The sequence below is a fragment of the Salvelinus fontinalis genome, chromosome 18 (assembly GCF_029448725.1).
Source record: "Salvelinus fontinalis isolate EN_2023a chromosome 18, ASM2944872v1, whole genome shotgun sequence".
NCBI lineage: Eukaryota > Metazoa > Chordata > Actinopteri > Salmoniformes > Salmonidae > Salvelinus > Salvelinus fontinalis.
Window position 1 is genome coordinate 11,704,695 of NC_074682.1, and position 20,391 is coordinate 11,725,085.

At 42.9% G+C, this 20,391-nt stretch overlaps 1 protein-coding gene across 1 annotated transcript in view; it reads right to left on the reverse strand.

Annotated features, from left to right (window-relative positions):
* The window catches only part of LOC129815858 (PR domain zinc finger protein 2-like), a 29,626-nt gene extending 14,371 nt beyond the window's left edge, over positions 1–15,255 (reverse strand). The window contains exons 1-6 of the mRNA XM_055870018.1: positions 15,146–15,255; positions 8,217–8,338; positions 7,831–8,107; positions 3,312–3,421; positions 2,261–2,364; positions 740–892 (exon numbers count right to left, since the gene is read on the reverse strand). Of these exons, the coding sequence (XP_055725993.1) occupies positions 740–892; positions 2,261–2,364; positions 3,312–3,421; positions 7,831–8,107; positions 8,217–8,338; positions 15,146–15,255 (876 nt within the window). The remainder of the gene's footprint in view (positions 1–739; positions 893–2,260; positions 2,365–3,311; positions 3,422–7,830; positions 8,108–8,216; positions 8,339–15,145) is intronic.
* Positions 15,256–20,391: the final 5,136 nt, after the last annotated feature.

Consider the following 20,391-nt stretch of genomic DNA (forward strand, 5'->3'; position numbering starts at 1 on the left):
AAATTCATAGACAGAGTTATGGATGCCAGGACTAACCATCCATGACAACAATGATCGCTTTATCCATGTTTTGAGGCTATATAGTGTTTGTTGACATTTACTTTCTTTACAAACATTGGATCACAACAAGCTTCCATTTTAGATTCTGATGGGTTACGGCAGCTAAACTAAGCTAATGGGGCATTTATAAGTTATATACGTTATATTCTTCAAGAATCAATAGGTACATATCATTAATTTATTAGTCCAAAAATGGATGTAGCAACTGATTGCCCCTTTAATAAGAATCTAAATAGCCAATACTCGAGATTCACATTAGAGCTGGGATGATAAACCGCAAATGATCGAATCTGACCATACAGATCACTTATCACAGGCATTTTGCTGATATCGTTCATTACGATAAGTAGCCCATACTAGAGAAATGTTAAGCTTTAAATGAAATAACTTTGCTTATATGGGTGATAGTTAATGGGACAATTGATGGCTACAACCATCAAAACTAGTAGTAGTAGTTTAAATGAAAAAAAATGTAACTATGGTGCACATTAATTATTATAAACACATTCTATTTATCGTTATTGCATCAATTCAAGTAATTTATCCCAATGTGGATTTTTTGTCCATATTGCCCAGCTCTAATTCACATACCTAAATAGCAAACCATCCCATCACTCTGCTTTAGTGATCAACTGAATGAGAATAACATTTTACCAGTGAGACTAAATGTCTAATTTACCGGTAACACTTTGTAGTAAATGGCTCGGTTTATCTCCATGGGGAAAAGGTTCTGTTCTTGAGTGGAGTTAGCCCAGTTTACATACCGTTGCCAGTTCCCCTTCATGGGGTCTGTGGCATCCACACACATCCAGCCCCTGGCTGGAAAATACACCTACAGAGGACATCTTGGTTATCGAGCGAATATTCTTTCAAATGTATGTATGAAAATGGATAACAGCATATATAATAGGGAGGGTGTCCTGTGCCTGTAATGTGTACAACCTACAGTGCCAGTCAAAAGTTGACACCTACTCATTCAAGGGTTTTTCTTTATTTTTACTATTTTCTACATTGTAGAATAATAGTAAAGACATCAAAACTATGAAATAACACATATGGAATCATTTAGTAACCAAAAAAGTGTTATATTAAAATATGTTTTATATTTGAGATTCTTCAAAGTAGCCACCCTTTGCCTTGATGACAGCTTTGCACAGTCTTGGCATTCTCTCAACCAGCTTCATGAGGAATGCTTTTCCAACAGTCTTGAAAGAGTTCCCACATGCTGAGCACTTGTTGGCTGCTTTTCCTTCACTCTGCGGTCCAACTCATCCCAAACCACCTCAATTGGGTTGAGGTCGGGTGATTGTGGAGGCCAGGTCATCTGATGCAGCACTCCATCACTCTCCTTCTTGGTCAAATAGCCCTAACACAGCCTGGAGGTGTGTTTTGGGTCATTGTCATGTTGAAAAACTGATTATTGTCCCACTAAGCACAAACCAGATGGTATGGCGTATCGCTGAAGAATGCTGTGGTAGCCATGCTAGTTAAGTGTGCCTTGAATTCTAAATAAATCACTGACAGCTCACCAGCAAAGCAACCCCACACCATCACACCCTTCCTTTCCTGTGGTGGTCCTCATGAGATCCAGTTTCATTATAGCGCTTGATGGTTTTTGCGACTGCACTTGAAAAAACTTCCAAAGTTCTTGAAATTTTCCAGATTGACTGACCTTCATGTCTTAAAGTAATGATCGACTGTTATTTCTCTTTGCTTATTTGAGCTGTTCTTGCCATAATATGGACTTGGTCTTTTATCAAATAGCGCTATCTTCTGTATAACACCCCTACCTTGTCACAACACAACTGAGTGGCTCAAACGCATTAAGGAAAGAAATTCCACAAATTAACTTTTAACAAGACACACCTGTTAATTGAAATGCATTCCAGGTGACTACCTCATGAAGCTGGTTGAGAGAATGCCAAGAGTGTGCAAAGCTGTCATCAAGGCAACGGGTGGCTACTTTGAAGAATATCAAATATCAAATATATTTTGATGTGTTTCACACTTTTTTGGTTACTACATGATTCCATAGGTGTTATTTCATAGTTTTGATGTCTTCACTATTATTCTACAATGCAGAAAATAGTAAAAAATAAAGAAAATCTTGGAATGAGTAGGTGTGTCCAAACTTTTGACTGGTACTGTGGATGTGTGTTAAGGTTGATCTGAGGCTATCGCTCTATCCTCTGCTGCTCACCTCCCACATGTAAACATTGCTGGACACCTGGGACCGCTTTTTCTTCTCTCCTACAAAAGGGCCGAACCTCTTGCCTTTAGGAATCGGCCTAGAGGCCCAGACACCTGGGGAAAAGAGTGTAATGAAATTCAAAATTTCCCCATGCAATATAGAGAATCTTTCAGTTTCTAAAAATGTGTTAAGATGCTCTGATCTGAGACATGCCAGGACAGGCTGGGGATGCTTTTTTAAATATAATGTACTCTACTTCCACTACCTTATCTAGTTCATCCTCTCCCTTGTGATCACTTGTTGTTACTGTATGATCATCAGTATCAGGAGCTCCACTCATCCTAGGGCCCTGTGTTTTGATTGGTCATTTAACCTGGATTTGAAACTTTATTTAAAAGCTTTTTCATCAAACTTTCCCCTTTTATTTTTATGTCAGATGGACCAACACCATCCTCAGACAATTGCTTTCATTTTTGGTGTAATTATCATTTCTGGAAGGAAGGTTGAAATCCAGTGTCAGGGTTGTGTGCAGCGAAGTAGCAGAGTCAAATGCAGGACACAGGTGTTGAGCGAAACACAAAACGTTTACTCAAAATCACAGCAAAAATCCACAAAGTGAATAACAAGAAATAACAACAACCACTAACGTAACAAACAATCACGGACAAAACAGAAATGAAAGCCAGAGTGTTAAATAGGGAACATAATAGGGGAATTGAAACCAGGTGTGTAATTATGCAGACAAAACCAAACGAAACAGAAAAATGGATCGGTGGTGACTAGAAAGCCGGTGACGTCGACCGCCGAACACCACCCGAACAAGGAGAAGGGCCGACTTCGGCGGAAGTCGTGACATCCAGGTCATGATCAACCAAAACACAGGGCCCTAGACCACACCACACCACAGAATCAGAAACCACACAACCACTCACTGTTTATCGTAAGATACACTGCTGCTATTGGAATTTTATCACCAACAAACGATCATGTATCACTTATCTACGAAACTGAAAAGTAATGTGACGTTAGAACAAACCCAAGCAGCTCATTTTCAACTCACCAATACGACTTTGATCAACAGCAGAGGGGCTTAGTCTCAGGCCATCGGGCAAGCTCTTCCACACATGGTGTGGAATGTCAGCAAGCGTTTCCACCTCCAGGAACAGCCATGGTCACCTAGAATATAACACATCCTCATGTCTCAAACAGACCAACACCCTGACCAAAACATTTTATAAACTGTCACACCGGGAACACTAAAACTCATGTACAGAATGGGCATAAATGTATTGGCTTTTATTTAACCTACTCAGGTAAGACTCTACATGGACTCTGGGTCTGGCACTTTCAGCAGGCTGTGCTCACAAGGATCTAAAGGGGAGGCAGCACAGGAGACATGGTAGGATAAGAGCATTGAGGCTGACTGCCAATGCCACATGCCGGCAGAGTCACTGTACTGACTATCAAGGGGATAGCTATCAATACTACTCAACTATAATTATGTGTGCATGACACTAAAATGTAAAGATGAACTGTCCCTGTCTTAACAACAAAAGGTTGCAGTATATGATCTGCCAATACCACACAGATATGCATGTTTGTTGAATCAAGTTGTTCTTATTTCAACAAGCTTGAGGAGAAATATCCTTTTGTAAGAAGTTGGATTTGTTTCTCATGATGGATAACTTATTAGGAAAAGAGTGGGGATTCTAAGGCAAACTGTCCTAGCCGTCACTGGTTCCAAATAACACATAACACACTCTCCTTTATGTAGGCTATCGACCAGCTGTGACATGGTTTTCTTCATCGGTGACAAAGTCCTACACAAAGCAGATAACATGCTGGCCAATTGTTTGAAGCTTGCAGACATGCATATATTTGAGATTATAGGATGAATTCAGTGTAATAACTAATTTTTGTAATAGAGATTAGTTTATATAGCCTGGAATAGTGATCAACTCAAATAAATTAATCCCATCTCAAAGATGCAAGATAATGTGCAGTCTTCCTGCCTCATGTAGAATATAGGGTAGGCTATAAGGAATTAATAATAAAAAACAGATTCCACTGATGATAATTTGAATGAAAAGAGACTGTGGCCTATTGCCCATCAGATAAACGATTATTTATCCAGAACATTCCTAGGCTGTTCACAAATGAATTAGACCTAGAAGAAATATAAAGACAACCAATTTATGGGCTGGTGGTTAAAAAACGCATATAGGCCTGTATTGTTATCTATATTGTTATCATCAAATACATTTATAAGTAGTTTGTATTGAAAGGTTTGAATTAAGAGATCAAACTACCCTTACCATATGTTAAAATAATGGATATAAGGGAAGTTTCCGAATTCTTAGTTCATAAATAAAATAAATCAGGATATGCCATAGCCTGAAGTACAATGAGGCATGCTTTATTTAAATGTTATAAAGGCTATTTGCAATTGGAAACAATAAAGGTCTAATGATAAAAATATAGCCTTTTAATTTAACCGTATATATTTCTTTAGCCTACTTATATGCTAGAATAGCCCAATAAAGCCTAGATTTAACACTAAATCTTATCAAATGGGATTTTTTTTTTTTTTAATTGCCTACATCATGTGCTTGAAGTTGTATTCCGAGATTAGATATCAAGCAAGTATTCCATTGTTACAAACAAATAGATACAGAGGATATCACATTTTTCTTTCAGATTGTGTTTAAAAAAATGTACGCCCCCAAGTCACTAAGTAGCCTAACCTCAAGTGCCAAATTGATTGTTTGCTGATGGTGTTTGCATAATAATGCCTCACATCATTATTCAAGGGCATATCTAATGGAATTTAGGCTAGATATTACCAGAGATTGATAAAAATCACATTACATTTTTATTGGAACTGTTACATCATGCAAATAACATTAATAGAGTTGTTTGTGTCAAAAACATTTACACATTCATATTTTTTTATATATATATATTAGGTAAGTAAGGCCTATCCTTTCATTTATTACACTCATTGTGTGGAAGTGGAAGGTTTATTTTGTATTTATGTGCTGCAGTATTAGGGCTACTCTGTACTTCAAAAGAAAGCAGGATATACTATTACAGAAAAGCAGAAGAGATTGCAGAGATAGTTTTTTGCTCTATCCAACTCCCAAACACACACACACACACACACACACACACACACACACAAACCTGGGAACCCTGACAAGCCTGCGGTGCAGCACACCTAGAGACTGTTTTAGGGGTCATGTGCCTTGCTCAAGGGCACAGTGGCATAATATGGCACCTGGGATACTGATGCCGGCTCACTCCCCAAGAGATTTTCCCTTCGGACTATGAATGGACGTACTCTTAAATACACCATCACATTGATTTAATCGCATGGTATCTTATCCAGTATGTTTTTACTTTAAAAATAATGAAATGCAGTACATATGAAACTAGCTACTGCTTCAGGGAAAACATTTGTTGTCAAAGTTATGTTTCAAACATGTTAGTGGCCACCAGAGGAGGCTGTGTTCCCACGTAATGTAGGTGATGACAGCCTAAACTCCCTTTCCATCTACCAACAGTAGAGCAGCACACTGTCATTGCAATAAATATTTACAAAGTCACAAGCCTATCAAGAGTATTCAGTTCATAATCCATGGTGAGTTGTCAACCTGTGCAATAAGTATCTCTCATTCATGTTGTTGGCAAACAGATGTAACAATTCATTAGCAAACCCCTGGCATTGTTAATGCGCAGCTGAACTCAAGAAACAACTTCTCAGGATGAAAACGGCCTATGTTGCATCAATATTAGTCAGAAACTTTTATTCTAGTGTAACGTATGACTGCAAAGTGTAAATAGCATCATATTTTGATCATAAAGTTAGTATCTTCCAGAACTGAGATTTGTGAGATTTATGGAAGCTGTTAAGTTCCTAGAGCCAGTGGATATTTGAGGGTTTGGTTTTGATTTCAATCATGACCACGTTCCCATTAACACCGGATGGTAACGCCTAGGAAGAATTGTTTTGCACGGAGAAACAGCTGCACTGATTGTGCTCTATCCAATCATACAGAACCTATCTATAGACAGTGAGATAGATCTACCCACATTATGCAGCGCCTCAGACTTGTTTACATAAGACAACACATCACCCATGTTCTGTTCAAAGAACAGTGGCCCCTAAACCCTTTATCGAGTGGCCACAGTCTGCAACTGTCTTGGGCAAAATGAGAATTGAGACGGTGCACACTTGCATCCCCAATATGAAAAAAGATTGCAGTTAGAGAGCAGTATAACTGCAGTATGCTGCAAATACTGCGTCCAAAATAACACCGTTTTTTTTACTGCAATAATTTTGCAGTGTATCTTCATTTATTCTGCAATTTACTGTGTCCAAAATACCACAGTCGACTGCAGTTACTGCACTTGTACTGCAGTTTCAAAACTGCAATCTTTTTTCAACTGCCACTTGTCAATATTCAAACATTCAAAACCCATTCGCGAGCATCTTGTGTCCCGCCGGAAACTTGTTTTTGCAACATGATTCGCTATTGTTACGAATTCCCTGCCTAGTGACTCCCAGCACATCATCTTACAGCCCTCTCTCAGAGACACAAACTTTGGAACTCCAACTACCGCAGTAGACACCCCCTCCCCCACTGAAGACTATCAGGCTAGTGTTGGTTGCTAGGGGTCATATCACACCGTGGGGTCAGCCAATCACAAGCAGTCATCTTGGGTCCCAGATCCCCAATTCCTGCCTCCCTCTCTGTCTCCTCCAAGCAGTGACAGAGAGAGCAGCAACGTCATCTCTGTCCTGCACATCAACTGGACTCATCTCTTTGGACATGTGGGATGTTGTGTGTGTGTGTACAAAGTGAGTTGTGTGACATGTACATACACTGAGTGTACAAAGTTCCAACCCGAGTTCCAACCCGACTTTGCTATTTAGTTACTTTTTTCTTGTTTATCTTTACTTTTTTTGTACAGAAAGTTCAAACTATTATCACATATGACCGTGAAGCACTTTTGGACATCAGATCGACAGTTACTAACCTTGATTTCGACTTCAAACTCAGCTGTTCCCTTTCTTATACCCGACCCTATTGCTTTGTCTGGAGCTTTTGCGCACCTGATATAGAATACCTCTTGGTAAGTCTCAGACCTTTTTATCTACCAAGAGAGTTCTCATGAGTAATTGTCATTGCTGTCTACTACACTATGGTGTCCCACAGAGCCCAAACAGGCTACTTTACACACTGCCCACCTGCGGTCCAGAGGAGTGTGGCTCCAGGGTATCCTGTGGACTACCATCATTTGGATTATGCCCTCTCTCTAGAGCCTATGCCAACGGCGCAGCATGGACTTTATGGCCCCTCTCCTCCACCACATGGATTACAGGCATCAGACATTGTGCCAGTTGGTGCAGGTGTGCAAGGGGCTACTCCTGTCGTTTGCTGCGACAGCCCTGAGTGACTTGACTATTTCAACCTGCGAAGACAAATGGCATTGGAGGAGCCAGTTGCAGACGGCAGTGAGGTTCTGCAGCCACCCAGGCTCTACATTGCAGAGCAGCATGGTTTTCTGCCACTCACAGCTCCACAGGTGGCCCTGCAGTTCTATAGCCCGCCTGCAGTCCACTGGTCACCTGTGTGGGAGCCAGCACCGGTACCAGCTCCTCTGCCACGGCCCCTATTGGAAGCACCCAGGCCAGTCCAGCGACCCCTGTGACTACCGACAGTCCGGTTGCCTTTAGTGCTCCAGCCAACACCCCAGCTGACGAGTGAGATGGCATTCCAGCTGCTGCCGCAGCTAGAAATCCAGCCTGTCCGGGGGCCACGAGCACCCTCACCAGATCATCATCAGCCAGAGCTTCTCGGAGAGAGTCTCCAGCAGCAGGGGAACCTCCTCAGTCAGGCCTGCTTTCCTCAACTGACCCAGCCTAGGGGGCCCTCCTAGCCTCCCTCCGGGTATGGCCCACCTCGGGTTGGTGAACGACAGCCACCAAGCCTGCTCTCCTCCGCTGGGTCAAGGCCCGTCTCAGTTGGGGAGCCACCACCATCGCTCCTGCTCTCCTCCCTGACCCAGGCCACCTGGGCCAACCTTGGCACCGAACGAAAAGGGTCAATATCAGGGGATATCTTTATCTATATACTGTATTTTCTGGATATCTGAGATTTTATTAGAAATAAGAAGTAGACATGCTCCAAATACGCATGTCCTTAATTTCATATACGAAGCTAGGATATTCTCAGTAATGGACAGTTTCTACATGCATCCAATCCGGACCTCCGAAATCTCCCTACTACCATATACAGTGCATTCGGAAAGTATTCAGAACCTTTCCCTTTTTCCACATTTTGTTGCGTTACAGCCTTATTCTAAAATGGATTAAATTAGATATTTTTTATCATCAATCTACACACAATATCCCATAATTGTCACGGCTGTTGAAAGGAGAGGACCAAGGTGCAGCGTTGTGAGCGTACATTTTCTTTTATTAATCAAAATGATGCCGAACAAAACAATAAACACTTAAAAAAAAACGTGAAGCTAAAGGCTATGTGCCCTAAACAAAGTCAACTTCCCACAAAGACAGGTGGAAAAAAGGGCTACCTAAGTATGGTTCTCAATCAGAGACAATGATAGACAGCTGCCTCTGATTGAGAACCACACCCGGCCAAACACAAAGAAATAGAAAACATAGAATACCCACCCCAACTCACGCCCTGACCAAACCAAAATAGAGACATAAAAAGGATCTCTAAGGTCAGGGCGTGACAATAATGACAAAGCGAAAACATGTTTTTAGAAATGCTTACAAATGTATTGAAAACAGATATATCTTATTTACATAAGTATTCATACGCTTTGCTATGAGACTCGAAATTGAGCTCAGGTGAATCCTGTTTCCATTAATCATCCTCGAGATGCTTCTACAATTGATTAGAGTCCACCTGTGGTAAATTCAATTGATTGAACATGATTTGGTAAGGCACACACCAGTCTATATAAGGTCCCACAGTTGACAGTGCATGTCAGAGTAAAAACCAAGCCATGAGGTCGAAGGAATTGTCTGTAGAGCTCCGAGGCAGAATTGTTTCGAGACACAGATCTGGGGAAGGATACCAAAACATTTCTGCACCATTGAACGTCCCCAAGAAAACAGTGGCCTCCATCAGTCTTAAATGGAAGAAGTTTGGAACCACCAAGACTCTTCCTAGAGCTGACCGCCCCGGCCAAATTGAGCAATCGGGGGAGAAGTGCCTTGGTCAGGGAGGTGACCAAGAACCCAATGGTCTAGGGCACTGCATCGCAGTGCTAACTGCGCCACCAGAGTCTCTGGGTTCGCCCCCAGGCTCTGTCGCAGCCGGCCGCGATCGGGAGGTCCGTGGGGCGACGCACAATTGGGCTAGCGTCGTCCGTGATAGGGAGGGTTTGGCCGGTAGGGATTTCCTTGTCTCATCGCGCTCCAGCGACTCCTGTGGCGGGCTGGGCGCAGTGCGCGCTAACCAAAGGGGCCAGGTGCTTTCCTCCGACACATTGGTGTGGCTGGCTTCCGGGTTGGAGGCGCGCTGTGTTAAAGAAGCAGTGCGGCTTGGTTAGGTTGTGCCTCGGAGGACGCATGGCTTTCGACCTTCGTCTCTCCCGAGCCCGTACGGGAGTTGTAGCGATGAGACAAGATAGTAATTACTAGCGATTGGATACCACGAAAATTGGGGAGAAAAGGGAATAAAATGTAAAATAAAACAATAAAATACAAAAATAAAAAACCCAATGGTCATTCTTACAGAGCTCCAGTGTTCCTTTGTGGAGATGGGGGAACCTTCCAGAAGGACAACCATCCCTGCAGCACTACACCAATCAGGCCTTTTTTGTAGAGTGGCCATACGGAAGACATTCCTCAGTAAAAGGCACATGACAGCCTGCTTGGAGTTTGACAAAAGGCACCTAAAGACTCTCAGACCATGAGAAACAAGATTCTCTGGTCTGATGAAACCAAGATTGAACTCTTTGACCTGAATGCCAAACGTCACGTCTGGAGACCTGGTACCATCCCTATGGTGAAGCATGGTGGTGGCAGCATCATGCTGTGGGGATGTCAGGATGAACGGAGTAAAGTAAAGAGAGATCCTTGATGAAAACCTGCTCCAGACCACTCGGGACCTCAGACTGGGGTGAAGGTTCACCTTCCAACAGGACAACAGCCCTAAGCACAGCCAAGACAATGCAGGAGTGGTTTCGGGACAAGTCTCTGAATGTCCTTGAGTGGCCCAGCCAGAGCCTGGACTTGAACCCGATCTCTCCATTCAACCCGACAGAGCTTGAGAGGATCTGCAGAGAATAATTAACTCCCCAAATGCAGGTATGCCAAGCTTGTAGCGTCATACCCAAGAAGTAATCGCTGCCAAAGGTGCTACAACAAAGTACTGAGTAAAGGGTCTGAATACTTATCTAAATGTGATATTTTTTATTTTATTTTTTATTCGCAAACTTTTCTAAAAACCTGTTTTTGCTTAATTTGGGGTATTGTTTGTAGATTTAATCAATTTTAGAATAAGGCTGTGACCTAACAAAATGTGTAAAAAGTCAAGGGGTCTGAACACTTTCCAAAGGCACTGTATATGAGGCTTATCAATATACTGGATTTTGTACATGCCTTGTGCTGACATTAAATTGTTTAGTGCAAATGCTACCCTTGTAGTCAAGGTGGGGAAATGTCTGGAAGCAGGGAATGATGGGGTCCATAGCTTAAAACATACACACAACTACTACTAACATGTTCAATGTCAGATAGTTTTGTCCTAGAAGGTCTGAGTGGGAATTGGAGGTGCCCCTGTAATAATGAAAATGGTTTGCTTAAGATTACCACAACAATTACATTGTCTATGCTAAATGTGTTTACATTGTAAAAGAAAGAATAGTTGGTGTCACGTTCTGACCTTTATTTTCTTTTGTTTTGTCTTTAGTTAGTATGATCAGGGCGTGAGTTGGGGTGGGCAGTCTATGTTATGTGTTTCTATGTTTAGGTTTGTCAATTGGCCTGATATGGTTCTCAATCAGAGACAGGTGTTTTGCATTGTCTCTGATTGGGAACCATATTTAGGTTGCCTGTTTTCACTGTTGGTTTGTGGGTGTTTGTTTCCTGTGTCTGTGTTCATGCCACACGGGACTGTTTCGGTTAGGTTACTTTGTTATTTTGTATTTTTTGTCGTGTTCAGTGGATTATATTAAAACATGGACACTTACCACTCTGCGTCTTGGTCCGATCCTTGTTGCACCTCTTCAGAGGAAGAAGAGGACGACAGCCGTTACAGTTGGGCTATAAGAAATGCTTTTTATTCAATGGGGCTAGGCAAAGCAGAGATTACAAAATACGTTTCATTTCACCATACAACAATATAGCATATTAGTAAAGTACAGTATGTTTACAATATCATACAAAAAAGTATTTTCCACGTTCCAAATTATAATTAATATATTCATACGGTTTAAGGGGGCACTTTTGTCATGATGACAAGGGGAAGGTCTCTACTTAAATGGCAGAACAGAATCATTCAGATAGTACGAAAAACAGTTTATATGACAACCATCTCATATAACTGAAGGATGTCTTCTTTTATACCTGGAAAACGACAAAGTTGAAGTAGAAACTGATGCTGAGCATTGCTCATCTTCACAGAGGGAATACAGTCGACATGGGTGTCTTGATAGAGGTCAGCTGGGGAACCTACAATAGGACATAAACAAATGAAAAGCACTCCTGGTGTTAGAATACCATTTCTTCAGGTCACCTATACCATCAGGGCACTTTAGTGTTTGGTTGTGTTTAATTCATTCAGGTGTTTTAGTGTCATATAAAGATAAACTCTATTGTTGGGCTGGATCAACCAATAGTCAACACAACAGGTTGCCCTATCCCATTGAGGCCTTTGTCCTATGTCCATACATTTTCCCTCCATTCCATGAATATATGATACCACTGGAGTTTTTTGGACAATATTGTCCTCCAGGCTATACGGACGTCATATCGTACAATTTACATCTCCCCTTTTCATGGTCATGGCTAGAAAGGATCCAACGTTTGTCAAATTAACGTAATATTTGACATTTCGTAGAAGATTAGGATAATTAATGCAGAAGGTTAGGATAATTAAAGTAGCAGGTTAGGAGAAATAGGTTAAGGTTAGGGAAAGGGTTAGGATTAGCTAAAATGAAAAAAAATATATTTGGGCGTTAACTTGACAAAAGCTGGATCCCTTTTAGCCAAGACCCCTTTTCGGCCAAGATTACACGGTTGCCTTCAAGACAAGGTCGTTTTTATTGAGCTGTTGTCAGTGTCAGTGGAGTAGGCCTAGGCTACCATCGTATTAAAAAATATTCTGCTAAAGTCTCCAGTCATATAAAGTGTAGTAGAAATGCATGAAATGTTTATCAAAGGTCACATTTTTCCCGTGCAAAGGAAAGAAACGTCTCTGATATAGCCTATAAACCTATGTCACTACACGCTTATTAATAGCCTAAATTATTACTATCCAATCTACTCATCATATCAGGAATAGTAGGTTTAAATTAGTCTGCGATGATAGAGGCATTCAATCCTTTGTTATAAAGGTGCATTTTTATGGTAAAAATGTGCTTCCTGAAAACTTCAAACTCACGCGACACATGCTAATAGCTTGACTACAAGTCATCTAGCTAGCTAATTTTTGCTAACTTACTTTAGTGTTGTTGTTAACACCTGGTTAGCATCAGTGGCGGTGGGGGCGGGGGGGGGGGGGGGGGGGGGGGGGCAGTTCCCCTGTGACAACAATTTTAGACCCCCTTGTGGCCCCCCTAAATGTGGAGTATGAAATCATTTTAACAAATTTTTGCTATCGTTCTTTTTTTTACATCCATTATTAGACAGTGGCAACGATGATGATCATGAACATGGTCTTTTGCCTGCTAATGCCTGCAATGCAGTGAAGAAAACGATGACAACAATAACGTCTAATGTAACTGGCCCCTCTAACAGTACAACTGGCCCCAGCTTGCCCCCCCCCCCCCCCCCAGTTGAAATGGTCTAGAACCGCCATTGGTTAGCATAACAGCTAAACTAAACTAAAATCGATCAGACTTGACTTACCAGTGATGAAATTATTGTAGCAGACCATGTATTGACAGCTGTCTGGGTTCAGGTCTTGACGGGCAAAAAGGTTTCTTCGCTTTTCTGACAATTCTTGAGTCTTATCTCATTGGTATCACCGATAGTGTTTTGTGATTGCAGGGAATCTGTAAATCATTCCCCCCCCCCCCCCCCCCCCCCCCCCCCCCCCCCCCGTTGTCTTTCCTGCCTTGTTAGACCGTAGTGATGAATCAACTAGTTTTAGGCACTGTTAACATTTTTTATTGTATTTTTTTTTATTTCACCTTTATTTGACCAGGTAGGCTAGTTGAGAACAAGTTCTCATTTACAACTGCGACCTGGCAAAGACAAAGCAAAGCAGTGTGACACAAACAACAACACAGAGTTACACATGGAATAAACAAACATACAGTCAATAATACAATAGAGAAAGTCTATATACAGTGTGTGCAAATGAGGTAGGATAAGAGGGATGAGGCAATAAATAGGCCATAGTGGCGAAATTATTACAGTATGGCTAATTAAACACTGGGGTGATAGATGTGCAGAAGATGAGTGTGCAAGTAGCGGTACTGGGGTGTAAAGGAGCAAAATAAATAACAATATGGTGATGAGGTAGTTGGATGGGCTATTTACAGATTGGCTATGTACAAGTGCTGTGATCTGTGAGCTGCTCTGACAGCTGGTGCTTAAAGCTAGTGAGGGAGATATGAGTCTCTAGCTTCAGTGATTTTTGCAGTTCGTTCCAGTCATTGACAACAGAGAACTGTAAGGAAAGGCGGCCGAAGGAGGAATTGGCTTTGGGGGTGACCAGTGAAATATACCTGCTGGAGCGCGTGCTGCGGGTGGGTGCTGCTATGGTGCCTCTAGGTGCCAAAACACACATTTTCTGTACACTTGTGGGAGGAGTGTGTTGTGTTCATCACTGATTGTCTAGTATAACATCCATGATTCGTATCATCGATTGGACATTCTATTTTGTTTATCGGAAATGACTAGGTGATTTGGTGGCTCTATTTCCGTTGTATTTTGAGATGCTACTCGTTGAGATAAAGCCTCAGCTTCAACTGAGAACAAATGTTTGTTGAGAAACAGAACATTTGGCAAACGAGGATGGCTGAAAGTATTTCTACAATATCCCTACCTCCACTGGAGCAGTTCTTGATTCAAAGGGCCATTCTTCTCCACTGTCTCAGCACCGAGGGCCTGCAGATCTTCCAAACGCCCGGGGAAGCACACACATAAGATGCAGCTGTTGAACTTTTGGATGTACATTTTGCAAAGAAACAAGTGTGCTCCTGAAGAGGTTGGAGAGAGGGAGGCGCTAGCATGCATCTAGGCCTGCAAGCGGTGGCATATTTACCTCTACGGACGTTCTTTCACCCTGCGCACCGACCACCAGGCCCTCACAGCCTTGATGTCTACCTCCGGGTCGGGTCACAACCTCCTCTGCATGTAACGCTGGTCAGACCACCTCCAGCAGTATAGCTTTAAGCTGTAGTTTACGCCGGTCAGGGACAATGTGGTGGCCGACCTCCGTTCACGTCAGTTCCCCCAGACCCCACCTGTGCCCAGGTTGACTCCGAGGAGGACCTCATCCAGCTCCTACACTCACCTCTCCGAGAATCAGCCAACGACCCCATCTTCACCACCTTGCGGGAATACGTAGCTAATGGCTGGCCAGCACAGCTCCAGTCGGAACTCCAACCATATGCCAGGTTTGAAAATGAGCTATCATGCTGGGATGACACGTCTGGCTCCTAGGAACTGCACCGTCATACCAAGCAGCCTCAGAAGACGAGTGTTGGCTATAGCTCATGAGGGCCACCTTGGCATTGTGAAGCTGAAGCCGCGCTGCTGGGACCTGGTGTGGTGGCCTGGCATCGATCATGATATCGAAGGGCTAGTACGTGACTGTGCTCCATGCCTTGTCAGTGGAAAGGCAGGCCCACCCCTGGCACCACCACTGCAGCCACTGGCCTGTCCCTCCTGTCCATGGGAACATATCCAACTGGACATCTGAGGTGAACTCTACAATGTGCCACATCACCAACGCTTCCTGATGGTTGCGTATGACCTTGTCTAGTATAGCAGTCATGATCTATTGGACAGTCTATTTTGTTTATATGTTTTTTATTGGAAATGACAAGGTGATTTTTGAGATGCTACTTGTTGAGATGAGAACAAGCGTTTTTTTTTTTTTACACATAACAGAGTGCTGATGATAACGCCCACTGTATGCGCTTCGGTAGCCTGATTGTGTCCAGACTGAGGAGAAATCTGCATATGATGCAGCCCTGGTCAGCCAGATCTGAACACAATCAGACCACAAAGCGACTTTTGTGTGTCTAGACCAGAGTATGGGAGTATTGAGCAGTTAGTTATCCAGCTCAAAGACAGCGCTCCACTTCCTTTCCAACCACTCAGCTAAAAACAAAACAAAAAAATCACAGTTTAACCAACACCCATATATTTTTGTGACTACCTGGACCTAACATTTGGTTTTGAGTTATTGAAACCAAACCACATGATTTGAATGAAAAGTATTTTAATAAACATTAAAAGGTAAATGTAAGTGGCGCTCATAATTTCAAATAGGCTACATGTCATATTAAACAGCATATAAACACTCTAAATAGGTCAGGAGCCAGACAGGGAGCTTAAGAAGGAATTGAAATTAATTATTTAGGCTATATTATTATTTCAAGGCTATAGCCTACAAAGAAATACATTGTGAAGCATTTGTGAGTGCAACACTTTAGGCTGGCAGGGACATAAAGAGCTCAGCATTTAAACATAATTTTGTTGTTTAAATCATTATATTCTCTAAATTGCTCATATTGGCTGTGACTTACTTAGAATCAAATACAAATTAAATGAAAAATGCCTTATTAGGCTCAGTCTACAGTGCCTTTGAAGTAATTTTTAGAAACAAGAGTTTGGCTAGTCTGTGGCTTCAGGCTGATGCAAGGGTGCCTGGAGAGCAGGCCAGCAGCGTTCTCCGTGCTTGCAGAGCCACTGGGGATGCTAAACACCCTTTTGGCCACTCTTGCCAGGCTGGGGAGAGACCTACAGTACAAAATGTTTTAGCAGGGAAGTTTGGTAGGGTGACCTGATTTTCTAACTATGAAAATAATTTTGTCGAACAGATTGGGAACCCAAAAGTTTGATTCTAGATGGGGAACAATAAATCAAAAAATTATTTGGTTAGGGACATGTAGGGTCAGATTCTTGACATCTTGTCTTCAGGATATTTTATTATCTATTTCCTTTATGTAGTCTGATCAGTGGAACAATTCTCATTCTCAACCATGTGCTATAGCTGTATAACACCACTGTTATTCCCCACACTTATTTTTGTAACGTCTGCTTCCAGCTTACACTCTCAAACACATAGAGCCCCTGAACGCAGCTCACTCTCCAGATCCCAATCACCTGAATTCTGATCACCTGTTCACACACCTGTATGTCATTATCACATACTATTTAGTTCAGTTATTTGCACCCCATCATTGTGAGGTACTGTTTGTTTTGATACACATTTCTATTTGGAGCGCTGGTTTTTCCCGTATTAGTCCTCCTGTGTATTGTAGTTTTTGGCCATCCTCACTAATGTAGATTTTTTGCCTATTCCCTGCCTGTACTTTTGCCTATCAGATTTCCTGTCATCAGCCTCTTGCCTGATCTCCCGGACTACGTTATTAGCCTTTGCCCTGCCTGTACTGTTACCTTTTTGGAGCCCCTGTTTATGACCTTCTGCCTGCCCCTGGACCCAGCTACCTGCCTCCTCCTGTGGTCCTTTACAATTAAACACCTGCTGCGCTCTGCGCTTGAAACCAGCTCTGTCTCCCATCATATTCATTGCAAATGTATTATTACACTTCTTCACAATTTTGCCAGTGTAATCACATATTTGAAATTTGATATGCCAACTTGTGTCTTTGAAAATGAATTATATGATGCTATGTATTTTGGCAGCCATTCATGGACAGTTTTGAATACGTCGTACAAATAAGCATGGGATATGCTTAAGGAATCAAATCAAATTTAGGACATTTTAGTATTGTGCACATGCTAAGCAGAAATGGTAGGGAAGTGCCAGAAAATATCACACCAAGCTCTCTTCAAAAGTTGGCAGCCCCTGGTATACTCTAGCCTATTCACTCTATTGTTTGCCGGTGCTTGTCAACTCAACGGCACAACTGTAGGTGCTCATACACAACAATACACGACTAGACTGTCTACAAGTTAAGAACCCTCAAACTTTTCACATCTTTGCTAAAATCCCATTTAAATGCCCCATTATTGACTCAGTGTAACTAAACCCTATTTTTTTTTTTTTTTTTTTTTTTTTTTTACAGATGAACATGGTTTATTGTATGATTACACATCTTCATAATCATTCTTCATGTCTTTCCAGGAGACTTGCAGTACATACAAATCACATGAAGAGGTCGAAGCAGTGGGTGGGACTCTAACCCTTACCACATCCGACGCACATCCGACGCCTACCAGATGAGCTAAATTACTTCTATACTCGCTTCGAGGCAAGCAATATTGAAGGATACATGAGAGCATCAGCTGTTCCGGACAACTGTGTGATCACGCTCTCCGTAGCCAATGTGAGTAAGACCTTTAAACATGTCAACTTTCACAAAGCTGCAGGACCAGATGGATTACCAGGACGTGTACTACGAGCATGCGCTGACCAACTGGCAAGTGTCTTCACTGATATTTTCAACCTGTCCCTGACTGAGTCTGTAATACCAACATATTTCAAGCAGACCACCATAGTCTCTGTGCCCAAGAACACTAAGGTAACCTGTTTAAATGACTACCGACCCGTAGCACTCACGTCTGTAGCCATGAAGTGCTTTGAAAGGCTGGTCATGGCTCACATCAACACCATTATCCCAGAAACCCCAGACCCACTCAATTTGCATACCGCCCCAACAGATCCACAGATGATGCAATGTCCATTGCACTCTACACTGCCCTTTCCCACCTGGACAAAAGGAACACCTATGTGAGAATGCTATTCATTGACTACAGCTCAGCGTTCAACACCATAGTGCCCTCAAAGCTCATCACTAAGCTACCCTTGTAGCGGGGGCCCGGGCTGGAGGGCGACTCTGGCAGCTCCGGGCAGGAGGGAGACTCTGGCAGCTCCGGGCAGGAGGGAGACTCTGGCAGCTGCGGGCAGGACGGCGACTCTGGCAGCTGCGGGCAGGACGGAGACTCTGGCAGCTCCGGACAGGAGGGAGACTCTCGACTCACCGGGCTGGGGAGACACACAGGAGACCTGGCTCTGGAAGCAGGCACTCGAGACATCCAGGAGGCCTCTTCCTTGGCCGAGGCACCGGATACACTGGGCCGTGGAGGAGCACTGGCGATCTCGAGCGCAGAGCTGGCCCCACCCGTTCTGGCTGGATGCCAGCTTCCACCCGGCAAATGCGGGACGCTGGCACCGAGCACACCGGCCTGTGAATGCTCCGCCTCAACACCGTGAGCACGGGGCCTGACCAGTCCCATGCTCGCCACGGTAAGCACGGGGAGTTGGCTCAGGTCTCCAACCTGACTCTGCCACATTCCCCGTGTGCCCCCCCCCCATTTTTGGGGGGGAGCTGCCTCTCGGGCTTCAGTGACCAGGTCTTGTCCTCTACCATTCTCTCCTCCCCGGTCCAACTCTTCTTCCAGGTTGGCGCACGCTGCTTGGTCTTCTTGTGGTGGGTAATTCTGTCACACTCGCTATCCTCAAACTCCCTGTCATAAATCGCCCAAGGCGCAGCGTGCATGTAGTTCCACATCTTTTAATAAAAGTGAAACAACCAAAAAACAAACAAGTAAAACAGCAAGGAACGTGACTCAACCGAGGTGCACACAAACACACACGGAAAATAATTACCCACAAAACACAGGTGGGAAAAGGCTACCTAAGTATGGTTCTCAATCAGAGACAACGATAGACAGCTGCTTCTGATTGAGAACCACACCCGGCCAAACACATAGAAATAGAAAATCATAGAACATAGACTGCCCACCCAAATTACACCCTGACCAAACCAAAATAGAGACATAAAACGCTCTCTACGGTCAGGGCGTGACAACTACAGTACATTTTGGGAATAGCAAACACAGCTAGCTAAACTTGGCTTGTGGTGGTACTAGCAAGCCCAGTTATGGTCAAATCTATCACAAAATTGCACTGTACTGAACAACACTGCCTCGTGCAAAAAGAGAGGTTATATTGCAAATGAGTCAACCTAGATATCCTGCAATGTCCTGGCAGATAGGAACATCGTTGAGACCAATGGCTCTATTGAATAAGGACACACATATCTACTCGCTGCCAGCGTGATCGTGCAATCGGCGAAACACAAAGGCCACAATAATTGCTATAAAACATGACTCCATTCATTTTTAGGTCAGACAGCAGGCTCAATCAACAAATTAAGTCATTGGTTGAACTCTCCTGGTGCGAAAATAAAACAAAATACCGATATAGTGCATAATTGAATGAATTAAATGAATGAATGTATGATACACCCTCTCATCATTCATAATTATGTTAATTAAAATAAAATTAATTATTTTCCAGGGAGACTGGAAAAATACAGGGACACCCATCCCGTAGAGGTTAATGCATTTGAGCCAATCAGTTGTGTTGTGACAAGATAGGGGTGGGATATAGAAGAATGCACTGTTTGGTAAAAGGCCAAGTCAATATTATGTCAAGAACAGCTCAAATAAGCAAAGAGAAACGACAGTCCATCATTACTTTAAGACAAAGACAAACCTTGAAAGTTTCTACAAGTGCAATCGCAAAAACCATCAAGCGCTATGATGAAACTGGCTCTCACGAGGACCGCCACAGGAAAAGGAAGACACAGAGCTACCTCTGCTGCAGAGGATAAGTTAATTGGAGTTAACTGCACCTAAGAAATTGCTGCCCAAATAAATGCTTCACAGAGTTAAAGTAACAGACACATCTCAACATCAACTGTTCAGAGGAGACTGATTGAATCAG